The following is an 18,760-nucleotide window of genomic DNA, read 5'->3' on the forward strand; positions in this document are numbered from 1 at the left end:
CAGGTGTCTTACCTCCACTCCTCTCACCACTAACATCCTGTCCTCTCCTTCCCTGACCGAGAGAAGAGTGAGCTACTGACGTGTGATGTGTGGCTCAGTGGAAACATCCTCTCCACCTTGAGCTCCTTCATTAGTGCTGATTCTTTAACAGACTGGACGAGTTCAATCAGGAAAGTCGCGGTGTTCTAGATTCCACCATTCCAATAAATTATCAGGAAACAGCTAAAAAGTGAAGAAACGGCTACATTGCATATAAATGAATTTATTCTAAGCTTTGCTAAGAACTAATACAGCATTGTGTTTTTTTCTCACACAGCAGTTCTTAATGCAGCATTTAATTAAATACTAGATAAGAATAAGAAATATAATATGTCCTAAAAATATCTAATTTGTTATTTTATTTGCATTCTGGCATATTTATTACAAATAAACCCATTTATGCCACCCAATTATGTCAGCAGCTTACTGTAATGCGGAATAAAATCTAGTTATTTAAACTGTCAAGTACATTTGCAAAGTGATCAAAGTGTACAGACTAAAGCAATGTCATTTAAATGTTCAGTTAGTGAAACATTTTTTGCATGTATAATAATGACAATAGAAAACTGAGTTTCAGATGAAGACGAGATGTCATATAAAATATAATTCCTTAATTCTCTTTTGATTCTGGTATTAAATATGACACAAATAGTTCTTCATGAGATTCTGGTATTTTCAGATCTGGCTGAAGATGTTACAAAAAAACAAACAAACATAAGATTTCCATATTAAACACGGTGTCAACATTTGCTTGAAATTGTTCCATGCTGCTCAACTTTAACAGCAGGCCGAGTCTAATAGTTTATCATCTGGTATATAATACAGTATTATGTAATGATCAAATTAAAATGTCTTTAGTATTAATTGTGTGAAGCAAGTTAATATACTAATAGTAACAATCCGTGTGGATATGTTCTTCCTGGCAGAGAAGGTAACGCCTGACACGTGTTTTAATTAAGCTTCTCACTTCAGTGCCCAGATATCTGTGGATGTCAACACAGCGGTCCGTGAAGATACGAGCCGATATACCAAACAGTTCTCCTACAGCAGATAATCAATTCCTCATCTGAATACCTGCTATTTGATTTGTTTGTTATGTTCTGCATAAAAAGGTCAGAGATTTTGTTTCCCATCAGTTCGTGGCATACTGCTACATTGTGACTGTACATACAAACAGCACTTGTGACCCGTGTAGAAACCTGTCTTGTGTTGTCTGTTCCTATGGAGGAAGCAAACAGAGTCTCAAATGAAGACATTCTTCATCTGCTCATTATAAAAAGCGTTATACGCTGCTGCCACCTGGTGGCTACTATACAAACTGACTGCAGAACGTTTAGTGAACGCGCAGGCTTTATTTCATACTGTTTTAGCTACAGCTTAATGCCTTTGCAAGACAAAAAAGAGGGTTACATTCACTCAGTCATCCTATTAAATACTACAGCACGTGATAACTTAATAATCTGCAAAAATTAAGCATCACATCCTTCACTGCACATATTTTACAATTACTTGTGCCTTTGAACAGTTTGCTTTACATATCACACAGACGAATAGAAACACAGAGAGACAGCGGCTTGTGGAACATGAAGCTACAACAGCAGACCATCAGAGGTTCCTAGAAATGAACAAAAATGTGCAATTAAAAAAACGCCGCAGGATTTACTTGTACTAGCAACTTCTGAGTGAAAATTATGTCCATTTCACAAATATTAAAAAAGAAACTTAAGTAACAAATTGAATTAAAAAATACATTTTGATGTGGAGCGACTGAAATAGTAAGGTTTTTTTGTTGTTGTTGTACATTGTACTCCAATAATCATTTATAAGTTTTATGTACAACTTCAAAAATCATTTTTACAGTACAACAAAAACAAACAGATATGAACAGGTTAGGTTTTTCAACAGATAAAAACGAGGCATATAGACTTCCACTCCAGGATCGGTGTCTCACCTTACAGCATGTACAGTTCCAGGAGATACTCCTTAGGCACGATTCCGACAGCCCCTTTCATCTCCCCCACCCACCAGCCAAACAGGTCGTACTCCTGTGGAAAAAGAAAAGAAAGAAAAGACAACCGATAACCTACATTCATTAAACTCACTCACTGTTGAGACCAATCAGCGCAGTGACACAGTCAGCGAGGTCAAATCTCACAGGTCAACGCTCGGGGGAATGAAATCTGTCAATATATAGTCCATTTACCCGTTCATCCTCAGGTTTTTCCTCATTTTCTTCTCATACTGTCTCTATCCGTACATCCCTACCCCCCATTCTGTCTCCCTCCCATCCTCCTGTCTGTCTTTCCAAGGCCAATTCAAGGACACAAGGCCCACAGGACCTATAAAGATTACACAAGAGAATGTAAACGGGAGAAATATTTCATATGAAGCACAACAGACCTGAGCCCGGGGACAGAGTCCTTCTCTTTCCGTACAGAGACAGATCAGCTCTTCTCTTTTCCAGCTCATAGAAAAGATAACCATAAAGATAAGAAGAAGATAAGATGCGTCCATCGGTCTCGCTTTCTTTATTCCATAATTACTAACAGATCACACAGTGCCATTCACTTCAAAGCCACTAAACCCTGCGTTTTCTCCACATCCACGATACTCCTCTGATTCTCACAGATGCCTTCTAATCTTTCCATTTCCTGGCAGACTTTTGGACGAGCCGGACAAACTGGGGTCTGGGGACCCCCACTGAACTGAAAGTGGGTGCTGGAGGGTTCACCAGGAAAAGTACAAACTGTATTTTAGGGCTGCCAGAGTAAATGTGTGCACTGTGCATAAAACATTAATGTTTAATATTTCATCCTGCTTTCTAAACATGGTCGGAAAACAAGAGATTATCTTTATTCTACTGACAGCAGTGGATTTTCACAGTGATTTAACAATGATAAATGAGGAAATAAAATAAACAAATATGGAAATAAAATATATTAAATATATAAAAAAAATTGTTGCTATGTTAATTTCAGAAACACAACTTAATAAAAAGCAATTATTTTAAAGGACAACCAATTTAACTGATTAAATATAATAAATATTATGCAATTATACACACTACCATCAAAAAGTATGGGGTTGGTAATTTTTATTTTTATGTTTTTGAAGTCTCCAATGCAGGCTGCATTTATTTGATCATAAATACAGTCAAGTCATATTGTGAAATATTATTACAAATTAAAATGCACATAATCCTTATGAAATCATTCTAATAAGCATATTTGGTGTTCAGTTAAACTTTTTTTAATCAGTGTTGAAAAAAGTTGAATATATTTTAATATATGTGTAGAAATTGATTCTTTAATGAATACAAAATACTAAAGAACAGCATGCAATTCAAAACTGATTTTTTTTTGTAACATTATAAATATATTTACTGTCACTTTTGACCATTTCAATGAATCCTTTTTTAATAAAAAATATGAATCTATAAAATACAGTGGAATCTCAGAAACAATTTTTTTCTCATCTTTAAAGTCATACTTAATTTAAACTGGTTTATATGCTTGAAAATATAGCTGACTTTTATTTTAAGAAGGGTGTCCCATAAAAGGCATTCATCATATCTGGGAGTCCTTGGCATCAAAACTTTCAATTCAAAAATCTTCCACTACTTTGCAAAGGTCGAACACAATGTGGGGTCTCTATGATCGGTCTATGTGACAGACAGAAAATTGTAAACAATAAATATTATTAAAAATACCAACTCAATTAGTGTTTTAGCGTTGGTGTAGTTACTGTGCTTTGCCTTTGTAGGGCCGTATAAAGGACCTTAGAGGGGCCCTCACTCACCAGAGGGCCCAGACTGCCAATCAGCAACCTCAGCTCTGCATGTTTTTGAAAGTTCCCACATAAACACTCATTTGTTATACTTGAAAAGAATGGTCAGCTACAGTAAAACCCCCGAAACATCTCAATCCAGTGTACTCTGACTGACATTTATAGCCTTTTCTCTCTCTGACATTCAAGTCTTTGATGTCCTTAAAATCGACTAGACACTCACTGCTCATCTACCTTCATCTTTCACCTCACTGTCGGAGAAAAACAAATCTCTTTCTGCATGGTTCAGAAAGAGCAATGAGGTTTGAATCATACCCCATCTGAAGTTAAATATGAAGTTTGTGAGCCCCTACTTGACCCCGGCAGCCTAAGTGATTCCTGCTGTGTAATGTATAGTGCTCAGCTCCGGCCAGCAAACCTCTTACTGCCTGCGTGCATGTATCTGTCTATAAAGCGCAGGTCTGGTTATGCAGCTGCTGACAGCTGCCGCAGACACACACACACTGTAACTGTCCTCAGTGTGCACTGTCCTCCTCACAAGAGTAAAAAGAAAAACTTTGCTAAAAGACCATAGACTTCACTAAATCTTCCGCTATCTGTAAAGCTTAGATTTAGAATATCATTTAGAATATATTCCATTTATACATTCAAATAACTTCAGGAATGTAGATCAGGGGCAGGTTGCTAAGACTAGTTTTAAAAAGTTAGTCATCTTATTTGTTTTTTTCAAGGCTGGTCGTAACATTTTAAAGTTACAAAAAGTTTGACTGGCCCAATTTGAGTCAGAAAAGTAAGTAGTAGTTTAGGAATGTTTAGGAAACTAACCCAAGGTGTCTTAAGATGCTTGTTTTCATTTATTAACAAAAACTGGGAGCATTGATGTATTAAGTAAACCATGTGATTACAGAAATGTAAAAAAAAAGGGGAGGCTCTTGAGGAAAAACAATTTAGTCAATTCAATTTCACTTTACACTTTAATGTAGTTGTAATAATGTTTATAGCATTTTCATTTAGACTATAGTTATCATTTCAACATAAACAATATATGTAGCGCATATATATACACACACACACACACTTTTAAGTCATCCTGAGGTCCCTTGGTTGAGAACCACTATGCTATACAAATCAATTAAAATGATTAATAATTATTTGCAATTATTATTTTTTTCCTTATAATGCTTAATAATTATTTTTATATGTTAATTTTTTTATTTTTATAATTAATTATAATTAAAAAAGCAAACAAATTGTTATTATATTTAATGTTGTTATATTACATCACTTTTTATCATAAATATAAATGTATATAAACAATATTTAAATGTAATGATATTTAAATAATATACTTTTTTTTTACCTAATATAAATTAGTCTTTAAATAAATAGCATTCTTTATATTTTAAGAAAGGGGGTGGGGTCCTTTGCAGAAATAATATTCATCATATTTCAGGGTACATGGCATTAAAAACAGCCAAATTACGTAAGTAATATGAAAGTAGTATGTTAAAAGTATTAATTTATGAAATCGTACTAACTCCAGATATTTGAACAATAGTGTAATTTCAGAAACAAATGAATCTGTTGTCTTCAAATAGAGATGAAAAGGAAACGGTGTTAAAGTGCAGGATTCACACACCTCAGGCTGTGAAATATAGGGCAGTTGTCCAGGCTGTGTGAAGCAAGACAGGAAGTGCACATGTGAAAGGGTGAAGCAGAAGCTTCCTGTAGCCGTACTTTGATACAGACACACCTCACTGACAGGGCAGCCCCTGGTGCCGTGTGTGTGCGAAAGTGTGCACGTGCAGGAGGGTCAGAGTAGAAGGTGAGGGCGACTAATAAGTCTGCAACAGGAAACCATTGCAGACCTCACACTTCTTCTTACATGCCCACACACGACTACTAAGCGCCCATATAAGGAAACCAACATGTAAGGTCACATGGATTTCTAAAATGACCTGTAAAATATCTTTATGTATAATTTACTTGAGGTAAGCTGAATAATTAAAATCCTGCATGACTAATATTTGCATATCATGCTATATACAACAAAATGATGTGGGTCTGTGAGGCTTACAAGGCTTCTGGACCCCAGACGGACCATGTGACGCACTATTTTGACCAAGCATCATTTACAGCACACACTGCCTGCTCTGAAAAGAAGAGAATGTGGGGTGTGTGATTTAGGGCCCTGACACCTCCCCCTGGTCTGATGGTCAATACCCTTTCAGAGCCGCTGAGGGTCTGGACAGGGGGATAAATGGAGGTGGGTGGGGGGGTGTTAGACTTGCAGCTGCTGCATGGCCAAGGGGAAGGAGGCAGGCCACTAATAGCCCCACTGGCTTGTTCCCCTGACTGCTCTGAATGGCCTGTGAGCCACAGCTGGACACTAAACCCACACTGGCTTTATGGTCATCCACAAGCCTGGCTGAAGGAAGGGGGAAGGGGCTATGCCACAAAAGAGTGCCTGCAATATAAGCCGGCGCAGTACCCATAAAATGGCAAAAATATGACACAGCATCACTGGACTGTGTCGAGCAGTTCTTTCCCAGCATGTTTGGCAAAATCCTGGGTTTAGTGTGATTAATGTGATTTAATGGTGTGGGTTTTTTGTTTAAGAAAAAAAAGTGCCCTGTGATTTAATGGTGTGTTTTTTATGTTATTATTTGTACAGAGACAAAGCTTTTTACATACATATCTCAACAAAACCAGAAGCCTTAATGGTGTCTTTAATTTAAAAAGAAAAAATTCAAACAACACAACTGTGTCTTTCAAAAGGCTAATAAGGCTATTTTTGGCTATATATATATATATATATATATATATATATATATATATATATATATATATATATATATATATATATATATATATATATATATATATATTCACTGATTCTAGCCACTAGATGGCAGACTTGCTCTGAAAGACACAGTCACCCCTGGATCCCATTCAGACCATATTCTGTCATTTTCTGACAGCCTGCTGACTTTTAACAGAATGAGATAACTTCCCCATTGGCATGCTTTATATAATATCCATTACAAATTATGGATTTTTAGCCACTGGTGAAATTGGGATGTCATCTCTGTTTCTCCTGAAGATACATTATCTTGCTACTGCACATTTCTGTCTCCAGTAAAATGAATATAAATAAATTGGGTAGAATTATGGAAAGCTGGATTCAGTAGGTCTATGTGTCAGCTTCTTTCAAGTGTAATCGCTTCTGGAGACCTAAACTTTCACCATTACTTAATGGATCACATTAGATGACATCACACATTGACATTGCTAGGCTTTATTTAGGGGGCAATCAGACCACACTTCCATCCCAGCGCTCAAAAAATCTCAGATAATAATGTACAAAATGTAATTCACACATAATAGATACTTATTTTATAATGAACATGTTTATAATTTCTGGATTTAAATTAATTTAGATATTTTTTGAGGGGGTACAATCATCATAATGGAAAGTCAATGGTCACCAAAACAATTTGGTTACAAGCATTGTTCAAAATATCTTCTTCTGTGTTCTGTATAAGAAAGCCATACAGGGGTGCGTTTCCCAAAAGCATAGTTGCTAATCTGTTAGCAACTTAGTTGGTTGGCAATGGGAAATTGTATTGCAACCAACAAATTTGCTAACTTAGTTAGCAACTATGCTTTTGGGAAATGCACCCCAGGTTAGGAACTACAGGTGAGTAAAAGACAATATGAACATTTTTGGTTGAACAATCCATTCAAGTATTTTGGCTTAATTAACCTTTCTTAGAATATTTTAAGAACATTTTTTAATTAATTCACTGTTTATTAACGTTTTTAAAATGTTTGCCTTCAATCACCAAGCAGAAAACAAACCATCTCAGAGCGGACCCCTGCAGATCTTCATGACTTGTGTGTGTCAAGGTCAGTAATCACATTGTTCAACTTTTTTTTATGACAAAGCAAGATAAGTTCTGGTCGTAAAATGTCATGTGGTGCAACTCCTTGAAAACTCAATGATATATTTAATAATAATTCACGATATTTATACAATCATATTGTACTTGTTTTCTATATGTTTTTTATATATTGATTCATTTTGTCTCCTGCTAATCTGTCACTGTAAACATTTAATTTGTTAAGCTGCTTGGTTAAATAAAGGTCAAAGAAACAAACTAAATATTTATGCCACATTACACATTAAAACCTTACCTGAAAATGGTATTTAAGTTTTGAAACCATTTGAAACCAACATTAAAACAAAACAATTTAAGAATTTGCTGCTAGCTTTAAACTAGATCATGGACACTTATATAGTACAACTTTGACCCAAAAGGTTCTTTACAGTTATTCACTTATACTTAAGAACAGAGATAATATACCTCTCTTCTAAACGAGAAAGCACAAAACACAATTAAGGTTTCCAGTTCTTTCTCTGAATGGCAATCGGTGCTAAGTAGACAAACCGCAAGATACCCAGTTTGTTTCTGGGAACGGAGCAGCCTGACATGTTTTAAACACTCCTGAGAGGTATGGAGCTAATTCTGTCAGCCAGGTACAAACCCCACGGGCAGTTCCCAGATCTGCACAGCCGGCCTATGCATCGGAGCTGACAGGTACGGGAAGTTTTTAACCAAACGCACTCCTCCACCACAAATTGGTACAAATAGAGAGGGGGATTCAGCGTTTCCTGAGAACACAGACTACCATTACAGCCATAAATAGTGACTGGCTGAGATGTGTATGAGCTGAAGGCCTGTGTACGGTTGCCCTTACTGGCATTGAGCCGTCTTCCAATACTGAAATGCCCACACACAAATGAGCTCGGAGACACTCAACACAGTGGGCAGACGTGGAGAGAGGTGACAGAATGCCACTGGATGCCAAACTGCTCTGCTCAGGGCCAAGAGCATTAAAAGGGTTTCTGTAGTGACAACACTAATCCCATCACTGTGCACAGAGAGATAGAGAGGGTGTACTTTACTTGCACTCTCAAGAACGCAATTCGTGCAAACAGGCCCAAAACTAACCTTTCTGCATCTGACTCAGATGTGTTATCCAGACGTCCCCATGTATTTATTTAACAGAATGTTTTTGCAAATTCATGTGTTCCTTTTGCCGTCTGAGAGGGCAGGGTTATAAACATTTACCTCACGCTGTAGTATTTCTGTCCTCGATCACGTGGGTTGTGACAACTGCGGCAAGTCTGGAAGTTTCTAGGCCGTGGCTCCTGTCTTACCTTGCTGAGGATGTAGATGGTGTCTCCTCGTTTAAAGGACAGCTCATCCGGATGATCTCCAGCACAATCCCACAAGCCCTGGAAGTAGTTTGCATAGTCTGTGCTTTTGTTCACTGCTGCAGGGGAAAGAATAGAACATCATTTAAATAGAAGGTCATTTAGAAAAATAATTTAATTATTAAAGAAAGAATGGGGCATCGTTTTGAACTCAATATGCATCACAAAATGTTCATTAAGGGCTGAAAAAATTGGGATAAAAATTCTATCATACACTACTGTTTAAAAGTTTTTGAATAAAGTCTCTTTTGCTCACCAAGGCTGCATTTATATGATCAAAAATACAGTAAAAATTGTAATATTGTGAAATATTTTTTAAATATTATTTAAAACCTAATTCATTCCTGTGATGCAAAGCTGAATTGAATATGTCTTCAGGGTCACATTCTGTAATGATGTGCTGCTTAAGAAACATTTCTTCTTATTAATTTTGAACAGTTGTACTTCTTAATAATTTAGTGGAAACTGTGATTATTTTTTTTCTTCTCCCCAGGATTCTTTGATGAATAGAAATTTCAAAAGAACACATTTACCTGAAATAAGAATCTTTTGTAACATTATTATGTCTTTACTGTCACTTTTGATCAATTTAACCCGTCCTTGCTGAAAAAAAGTATTAATTCTCTTAAAATATCTTCTTGACCACAATCTTTGAATGTGTGTGTTTTTCTGGCTCAGAAAGATCCACTAGTGGGCAGCAGAGAGTATAAACTGCTGTGGCAAACTGAAGAACCCTCTAAGGAAAGACTCCACACCATGTTACAAGTTAACTTGTAACATGAATTACAAGCCATATTTTTGTTCAAGTTTTTTTTTTTTTTTGTCTTGTGCAAAGTTTCAGTCCCTTTCAAAAGAACATTTACCTTCTATCTCAAAACATTAGCATTCTGGATGAAACATTTCATTTCGTAAATCTGTTATTTTGAGCTATATTATTTGCCCTTGGGTTTAGATTGAACCTGCCCTTGATCTTGGCTCTTTATTCATATTAACAGTATATTTACTAATCTATGTTGTCAACCAAAGGACAGCACCATGAGTGGGTGTTTAGTAAAACTGCTTTAGTATCAAGAAGAAAAAAAAACTCCCTAAGGTAAATATCTTCCAACAGACATCACGGCTGGCAGATTCCCAGCTATGCTGATTTGGCAGCTTATTCTAATTATTTCCTAAATATAACCTTACCCACTGCTGCTTTAAGGTTTTATTCAGGGCTGCATCTTAAAACAACCCAGCATAAGTATTACACCCGCTGCACTGGACTGGAATCAGTGATTACATTAATGCAATCACTTCCAGGATTTGAAAACATTAAACCAAAAAACCAAAGATCAAAAGATGACAACAAACACTATGGAAAATTCTTTAGATTATCTTGATATCTAGAATATGTTAATGTTAATATGTTAAGCCTGTAGTTTTCTCTCTAGTGCTCTAGCTGGCCGCCTCCTCTGAGCATCTGTCATGAGATCCTGCCTCAGCCACGGCTTGTGTCAGCAGGACATCCTGTGATGTGAGCCTGGAGCAGAGGGCCATGGAGGGCCACAGTGCACCAATGGAGTCCGCTTCCTGCCAGAACCTACCAACACTCGGCAGGATACATGCCTCCCCACACAGGCACAGAAAAACCACTAAACCGCTTTAAAATAATAACTGAGATGACAACGAGAGTATTGTTTAGTGTTTATCTTACCAGTGAACACAAAAAAATAAACTATTATCACTATTATAAGAAACAAACACTTAACAGTGCAAAAATACAGTAAAAAAATTCAAGGTCTTTTCCCGAAGGCCCAACGCTATCTCACGACCAATTCGTATGTATTTTACGAGGTGGCTTATTCGTACAAATTTGTACGACCTCACTCGTACGATTTTATACGATTTGTCTAAACCCCAGTGACGGTTAGGTTTAGGGGCAGGGTTAGGTGTTCGTACAAATTCATACGAATTGTGCAACTCGTAAAATACGCACGATTTGGCAAAAATTTTATGAATTTGTACGAGTGTGGTCGTACGAATTCGTACGAATAAGCCACCTCGTGAAAAATGTACGAATTGCCGTGAGATCGGGTTGGAAGGCCTGCGGTTACGAAACATCCAAAAATATTTTTAATGATATTCGGGTCGCGGTCAGTCGGGTCGTTTGAAATAAAGATAATGTACTCTCTGATAATGTAATCCATATGAAATGTGCATTTCTCTCTGGCGTTCATGGCGAGTCCGCACCGACAACTTTGCATCGACACAGAAAACACCAGTTTATTACTAAACAATTAAATGTCTCCCTGCTAATTTAGACACATTCATAATCATTAATTTAACCAGTTCTTTGTGGCAAGCATTATGCGTGCGGTCATAACGCTTATTATCCTGTAAGCTATAGCCTATTTAAGTAATTCAATTAATATAAAGGGCCGATTTGTCCACGAATGGGTTAAATGAACAACCACTAGTCGACTAGAAAAAAAAAATATATTGTTCGGAGGCAGCCCTTATTGCACATATTTTCGAACCAGCAGGCCATTCTGGGTTGAGCAAGCGACCCCACGGAATGAGTGAGCGGAGCGGGATATTCAGAACTGCGCTCTCCACTCACGATCGGAAACAAACCCGAACCTCACTCTGCTGAACTTGCAGAAACATCAAAATAGACATAGCCAGACTAGACTATTTTAGTACATATTATGAGCTTATTGATGATTTTTGTATAATTCTTGACAAAATAAGAATAAAATAAGTTTTTTTCTTTTTTACCTAGTTCCTACGTCTATGGCCCAGTGATGCTTCGATGAGCATTTACTACTTTTAAAAAATGCGGGTCAGGAAGCAGGTCAGGTACAATATTTTCTTTTTCTTTTTTTGCGGTCCGAGTTGCGGGCGGGTTATTTGAAAACGTCGGTCGTGTGCGGGTTGTTTATACACTGACCCGTGCATCACTGGTCCAGACTAACTTTTTTCTTTTTTTTTCTCTGGGACCTCTTTCAAGACCTCCTCCTTCTGCTTTGCCCTTTTTAGACTATAAAAGGTTGGAGACACAAATGATAGCCACCCTGGCAGATCTGGGAGTCTGTGTGGTGTTATAGGACAGCAGGGCAGGTTGGGGATGGACAGGCCAGGTGACCTAGTGGTAATTACCTGTCACAGGGGTGGATGGTTTGTTGGCCAGGGTCACAGGTTTGCTGGCCAGGGTCACTGGTGGTTTAGCAGGCTGGGGTGTATCTTCCTCTGAGAGGGAGAGAACAGATGAACCAGTCAGACACAGAGTGATATACCAAATTAAAAATTTCTATAGCCATCTTCCACCACATACATGGAGGAATCACTCTCAGGGGATTTTACATGACTATTTAAACTGATTACCAACAGTGAAACTAAATAAATAACAATAAAATAAATACTTCAGCATCCCAACAACCGTACATAGAACAAACAGTTTGGAGAATGGATGGATAATAATATAATATAATATAATATAATATAATATAATATAATATAATATAATATAATATAATATAATATAATATAATATAATATAATATAATATAATATAATATAATATAATATAATATAATATAATATAATATAATATAATATAATATAATATAATACAATACAATACAATATAATATAATTGTCAATAAGTTGAGGTACAAACCAGGGAGTTCTTCATAAATGTCATCATCGATAGGTGCAGGCATGGACGATTGGGACACAGTTAAGCAGTCATCATACTCTTCTTCATCTTCAGGAATGACTCCACCCATGTCTGATAGTGAAAGCATAAACAAAACATGATGCATAGTCAAGTTTAGACAGTGACAGTGTTTTTCTGATGTACAGTCCTACCTTTAATCAGAAAATCAATGTGCTCCACCCACTCTTTCGCATCTTTCTCAGTCGCAGCACAGAACTGTAGCAAAACGGTATTGTAAGAGATAATGATCGGAGGATATGAATGAACACTGCGTGTTTTTCAATGGTGTGAGAGGTGACCAACCTGATAAACACGCTTGTCTGGAGCTGAGACCTCAAAGCAACAATCTCGCTTTGCATCTTTCCGCAGGGTGTTGTTCAATTTGACAGTGTATCCGACTATATTAAACTCTCCCTTCTGCTGTTTATCTAGTGAAGATTAATGTAGATTATTGAATGATCCAGTTCCAGAAAAGAGAAACTGACATCAGGACTACGTTTATTGTTAAAAAAAAAAAAAAAATACAGTAGCTGTCCCACCTTTCTCACTGCCATAGTAGTAGAAGATGTTGTTGCTTAAAGCACACCATCTCTTCTGCCATTCATTGCCAAAGAAGCTGTGATCTATAAGAAGTTGAAGGGATGTTATTTTTTTTTTCATTTTATTTTTTTTTATCATGTTTCTGAATGCAGTAACCTACCCTTTCTTCGCTTCTCCAGGTAGCCACTCTTCAAAACGGACTGAAGCTCCTGAGCGGCCACAGGAGGAGCCTGTTGATATCCTGATTTGAAAAAAAAACTAAGTTATTATATTTTAGTTCAGCTTATTTATGATGAGCAGTGCTAGTTGTGCTGGACAATAATCCATGAAGAGGAGAACCTGCCTTCACAACAAATTAAATAAATTAGGCAACCTGTATGCTGCTCACAAGCCTTTAGATTTAAAAATCGAAAGTGAGTGTCAAGCAAGACTAAAGTTAGCAAGATTCAAACCTGGATATAGTTTCACGCACTGATCTGTCAGGTACAGCAGTATGTGAAACAGATGAATGGTCTGTTTTCAAAGCTAACCTCCCCTCACGTTTACACTGCCCTCCCTTCTCTTGTGCACACACTACCATTGCATTACTGGAAGAGTGTGAGCGAGCAGAACAGTGTTATGAGTGACACAGGCAATTGAGGAATGTTTGCAATTATGTATAAAGTGCTGTCAAGGGAGCATGACACACGCTGACTGTGAAAAGCAAACTGAACACCCTCAGTGTCTGGTAGAAACACTGGAAAAGAAAACATAAATCATGCTGTCTTTTAGAGCAAACACTGGCAAAACAATTGAAAAAAAGATGACTTTTTGGAAAGTATGAACTAATTGGCACAGAGCATCACTTTAATTTTTGCATCTTTCTTATTGAAAATAAAAAATAATAATAATAAAACAAAAGAAAAGAAAAATATTATGTACACAACTGTTTAAAGATTATTCATGCTCCATTTACTTGATCAAAAAGTACAAAAGTAAAATAATAATAATAACTAAGAAATGTTACCATTTACAATGGCCGTTTTTCTATTTTAAAATAAATAAAAAAAGTTTTTGTTTTTTTCTTTAAGAAAGCTCAATTTCAGCAGCCATGTCGTCTTCATAGACCTTAAGAAATCATTTTAATATGCTGATTTGATAATCAAGAAGCCGTTCTTAATATTAGTTGAAAATGTTTCTTAACCACATCAACTCTGGGGACCCACCGGTGGGTCCAATATTGCATATGCCTAATTCTCAAAAAATCAAAATAACAGCTGAAGTGGTTAATGAAGTGTATAATGTAACACAAACCCATAACTATGAGCCATGACTAAAAATGTGTACTATAAATTCACTCTGAATGATCTTTATCCATCAAGATCAAAAGCAAATGTGGTTGCTAAAGGCCTCAAAAAAATAGTGGCAACATGTTTCACCTTCGGCTACAAAATGAACTTCCTTTTTCATGTGCTGAATATACAAGTACAGTAAAAACTCAGAGTTGAAGCTCTGATCATCAACAAATACAGCCTGAGATGTGCCTGTCTGTTTTCACTTTCTTTTTTTATGAAAAGAAATCTCACATAAAATGACAAACTCCTTGCCTTTACCCAAATAGCGGCATTATGGTTGCACAAGCTCATAACTTCCTTGCTTTAGTACATTCGTCCAAAATAAATAGGCTCAAATTACTTTTTGGTCAATCTCAAAATGCCGTTTGGATTCACCAAAGCTCTGCAGTGTGCACTTAAGAGGCTTCAGTCCCATGTTTGAGCTGAACAGCTGTTCTCTCTGGCAAGCACAGGGCAAAAGGACCTATAAAACACATGACTGCACTACAGCAGTAAACCTCTTTCTACCATATACATACACACAAACCACTCTCAGCCTGCATCCTACCCTTCTGAGTCTCTGAGTTTCTGACTGCAATAATCAGAAATGAGGCATGATTCGAAATGAGTCAGATAAACTGGATTTCTACCAACAGCATTCATTTAGCAGAAGCTAATAAAACAGAAGCCTGAATTGACATTGGCTGTTGGCAGCATTGTCTGGGCTGCAGACCATAAACCATTTGCTCAGAGACAAAAGAGAGCTAAACCCTTGACGTCTGTGCCTTCAAACCTTTCCTGAGCCTGTTGCTGGGTTACATCAGTCTTTCACGCACCTCATTCGGCTTTTGTGTTCTTCTACCACTACTAAAAAAATCCTAGACAGGACATGACAAAGGACTGCCACAATGATACTGTGTTATAACAGCTGAGCTGCAGAAAAGATGATAAGTGATTCATTCATAATCGGAGAGAGAGATTTTGTTTTCTTCATTTATTTGAATTCTGTTCATGCAATCGGTGTACAGAATACACTGCTGTGTTTATTTCATAATATTCACAATTACAAACTTAGCAAACTTTTGACTTCCGGGAGAGAATTCAAGGGTACAGAACAATGTCAGATGATATCCCTGTCTCACAAGTTCTTCTAAAACAGTTGCAGATGCTCCATGCTTCACTTCTCGTGTACCACTTTTAAATAAATCACACGATTTCCACTCACCATCATAAGCGCTTTCCTCATCCCGGTCAGTCTGCTCTGACTGCAGTGATCCTCCGTCGTTGGTATCCGCTTCATCAGGCTCTGGAAACTCTTCATCTCCTACACAACAGAGTCTTCATCAGCATTCTCAAAAAGTGGAAGTTAGGAGGCACATTTTCAATCCTCCACCAGAAAGACACATTAAGATTCTCTAATTCAGATGTGGATGTTTCTTGCCCACTGCTCCAGGTGTGTGTTCATGGTGTGTGTGTGTGTGTGTGTGTGTACTTGGATGGGTTAAATGCAGAGCACAAATTCCAAGTATGGGACATAACGCGTCACTTTCACTATTGCCTGTTAGAATCACATTCTCTGACAATATAATGAATATTAAAAAGCAAAATTTATGCATATGTTTGTGCCATAATGTTCAATTTGAGCAAAGAACTTCCTGTTCACACTGTGATGTGGTATTAGTGCTGCTGTAAAGCGCTATACCAAAGTCTGCCCTCTACCCACATCTCAACCTTTAAGTTATAGGAAGCACAAAACTGATCTGAGAACAGTTATGTGGTGACTTAAGTGTTATTTTTACAGCACTCTGTTTACGTGTTCCCATTAGAAGAGAAAAGGTGTGTGTATGTCCCATTAGACACACACACACGCACATTTACTTATCTTTCTAAATGGGGACATTACATGGACTTTTATTGTTTTTACATACACATAGTTATACACTTTTTAACCTAAACCCAACCCTAATCCTCATAAAAAAAACTTTCTGCATTTGTACAATTCCAAAAAAACTTTTTTTTTCTTTATTTTTATACCAGTTTTACAAATGAGGAAGTCCACACATTTAGGTTTTTGGTGGTTTTGTCATGTTTTGCTCACTTTTGGGTAAAAATTTGTCTCCAAAATATGGTTAAGTAGGTACACACACACACACACACAAGCCCTGCAAAGATGTTTACACATCATGAAGAGTTAAAAGTTCTAATGTTGAGAAAGAAAGCCAAGCAGGACCGAGTGAAGCACACAGACTACAGCATAGTGGGGAAGTACTAGTTTACTTCACCATGCTTGAACTTTAGCCCCTCCTCCAGACACACGTATGTAACAAAAAAAAAAAAAAAAAAAAAACAAGCACATGAAAACTTACGCTTGTCCTTGAACTCTTGAGAGTAGCTGGAACACAAATCATTTGGATTTGTTTAATATGACAATATATTATCTGCACAGAGTCATAAACATTATCAGGTAAAAGTTGTGAACACATTCTGCTGTACCTCGTTTTTACATCTTTAATGCGTTTGATGAAGGCATCCTTTCTTTCTTTTGCTTTTTTGCTCAAATTCTCCCCTTTAAGGACATCCGTTAAAAAGGTTTCCAGATCTGAAAACAGACAGTTTTATAAGGGTAGCCTTTCTTGAATTCCTGAACTTAATTTGTAGTCTAGGTTTATGCAAACAGTCAGATGCAGTTAATTTTGAGGAGCATAACTTTCGGCTGTTCCAAACTGATGACAATTTGATCAGTTTAATAGCAGGTACAGGCTAGATCTCTGATGGAAATATACATTTTAACGCATGTTGCTGACTTTATAATTAAAATAAAACACAAAAAAAATTTCGCGCACAGCCTCCTCGTCTTAAAAAAGTAAACAAAGACCCCTTTATGCTCTAACTACAGGGAAATACTCTCTGCGTCTGTCGGTAGACTAAACTTCCTCTTTTCAGCCAAGTATGAACAGAAATAAATGTAGTGTTAACAACTTGAGACAAAAAAAATGTATTATATTGTGATTGCGCTCGAGCCCTAAAAGATCGCTTTCTCGTCTGTTATCCAAAGATTGCGATAGTATCGTACCTGAAATGAGTGTCGTTAAATCTTCCGGGATGGACCTCATTGTGATAAACCGCTTGACCCAGTAAGATAGCCTTCGAAACACGGAAGTTACAAGTGGACTGTGAAATACGGAAGAGGCAAATAGCCTTCCCTGCAGAAACCACTATTCAAATTAGACAGTAGCCTATTATTCATCGCGCCTGCTCCAGCAGAAACCTTTGAATCGCCGCTCACCCTAAACAGTGCACCGGGGAACCACACGTTTCCTCATCCACACTCACGTGCACGATTTGACAGGAATGATACATGAGTTTGCATAAGTTATTTTATTGCATTATTCGTCGAATTCACATTCAGCGAATTCTGTGACGATGATATTGTTTACCTTTGGTGTTTTTATTAGCACGAGAGCGGAAAAGCTGATGGAAAAGATACAGCATGCCCATATATGATCAAATCTAATCTGAATCTATAACAAGAAGCTTCACTACTTAATTTCTTTATCCATAGCAGCGGTCCTCATTTCCAGAATCTGGTAAGAAACTGCTGAATGGTTTGGTATTTTTTTTTTTTTTTTTTAATTTAGTAGCCTATTATTTGTCCTCTGTAACTTTATATATATATATATATATATTCACTGTTGGTGCATTAGAGGATTTTAGTGAGAGGATCTAAGGATCTTTCGGCCCTTTTGCTGTTTGGAGTGAGGCCTACTTATCCTGAGGAGGGAGACAGGTGAAGAATGGGGGTGATGCACCGCTTTCATAGAAAAACACATAGCTATCCATCTCCATCTGGCCTTGTGCTCTCTGTCTGTGCTCCTCTACTGTTTCACAGAGATTACTGCAGAGAACAGATCCCTGCCAGGAGACCTGCACTGTGTCACCTTCTCAAAGTACCTCTCCAAGAGAATGATAAGGAGTGGAATGTGGGTCCAAAATATATTTTTTAAAAGGAATATGGCAAGTTATTTTGCACATTATAATTAGACCCAAATTTTGCTAATAAGACGTGGTGTGATATATTTATGCACATAATGAAAGAATTAAAGG

General features: G+C 37.1%; 1 protein-coding gene across 1 annotated transcript; it reads right to left on the minus strand.

The window, feature by feature from the left end:
- Nucleotides 1–1,371: 1,371 nt before the first annotated feature.
- LOC132102828 (src kinase-associated phosphoprotein 2) lies at nt 1,372–17,956 on the minus strand. Its single transcript, XM_059507503.1, has 13 exons — nt 17,730–17,956; nt 17,150–17,255; nt 17,023–17,048; nt 15,882–15,980; nt 13,504–13,584; nt 13,343–13,426; nt 13,107–13,231; nt 12,956–13,019; nt 12,765–12,875; nt 12,245–12,334; nt 9,050–9,165; nt 1,991–2,084; nt 1,372–1,654 (listed from the first exon to the last, which is right to left on the minus strand). Exons 1-12 carry the CDS (start codon nt 17,767–17,769, stop codon nt 1,992–1,994), a joined length of 1,035 nt encoding a protein of 344 aa, XP_059363486.1. The 5' UTR covers nt 17,770–17,956; the 3' UTR covers nt 1,372–1,654; nt 1,991.
- Nucleotides 17,957–18,760: the final 804 nt, after the last annotated feature.

The sequence above is a fragment of the Carassius carassius genome, chromosome 24 (genome assembly GCF_963082965.1).
Source record: "Carassius carassius chromosome 24, fCarCar2.1, whole genome shotgun sequence".
Classification (NCBI taxonomy): domain Eukaryota; kingdom Metazoa; phylum Chordata; class Actinopteri; order Cypriniformes; family Cyprinidae; genus Carassius; species Carassius carassius.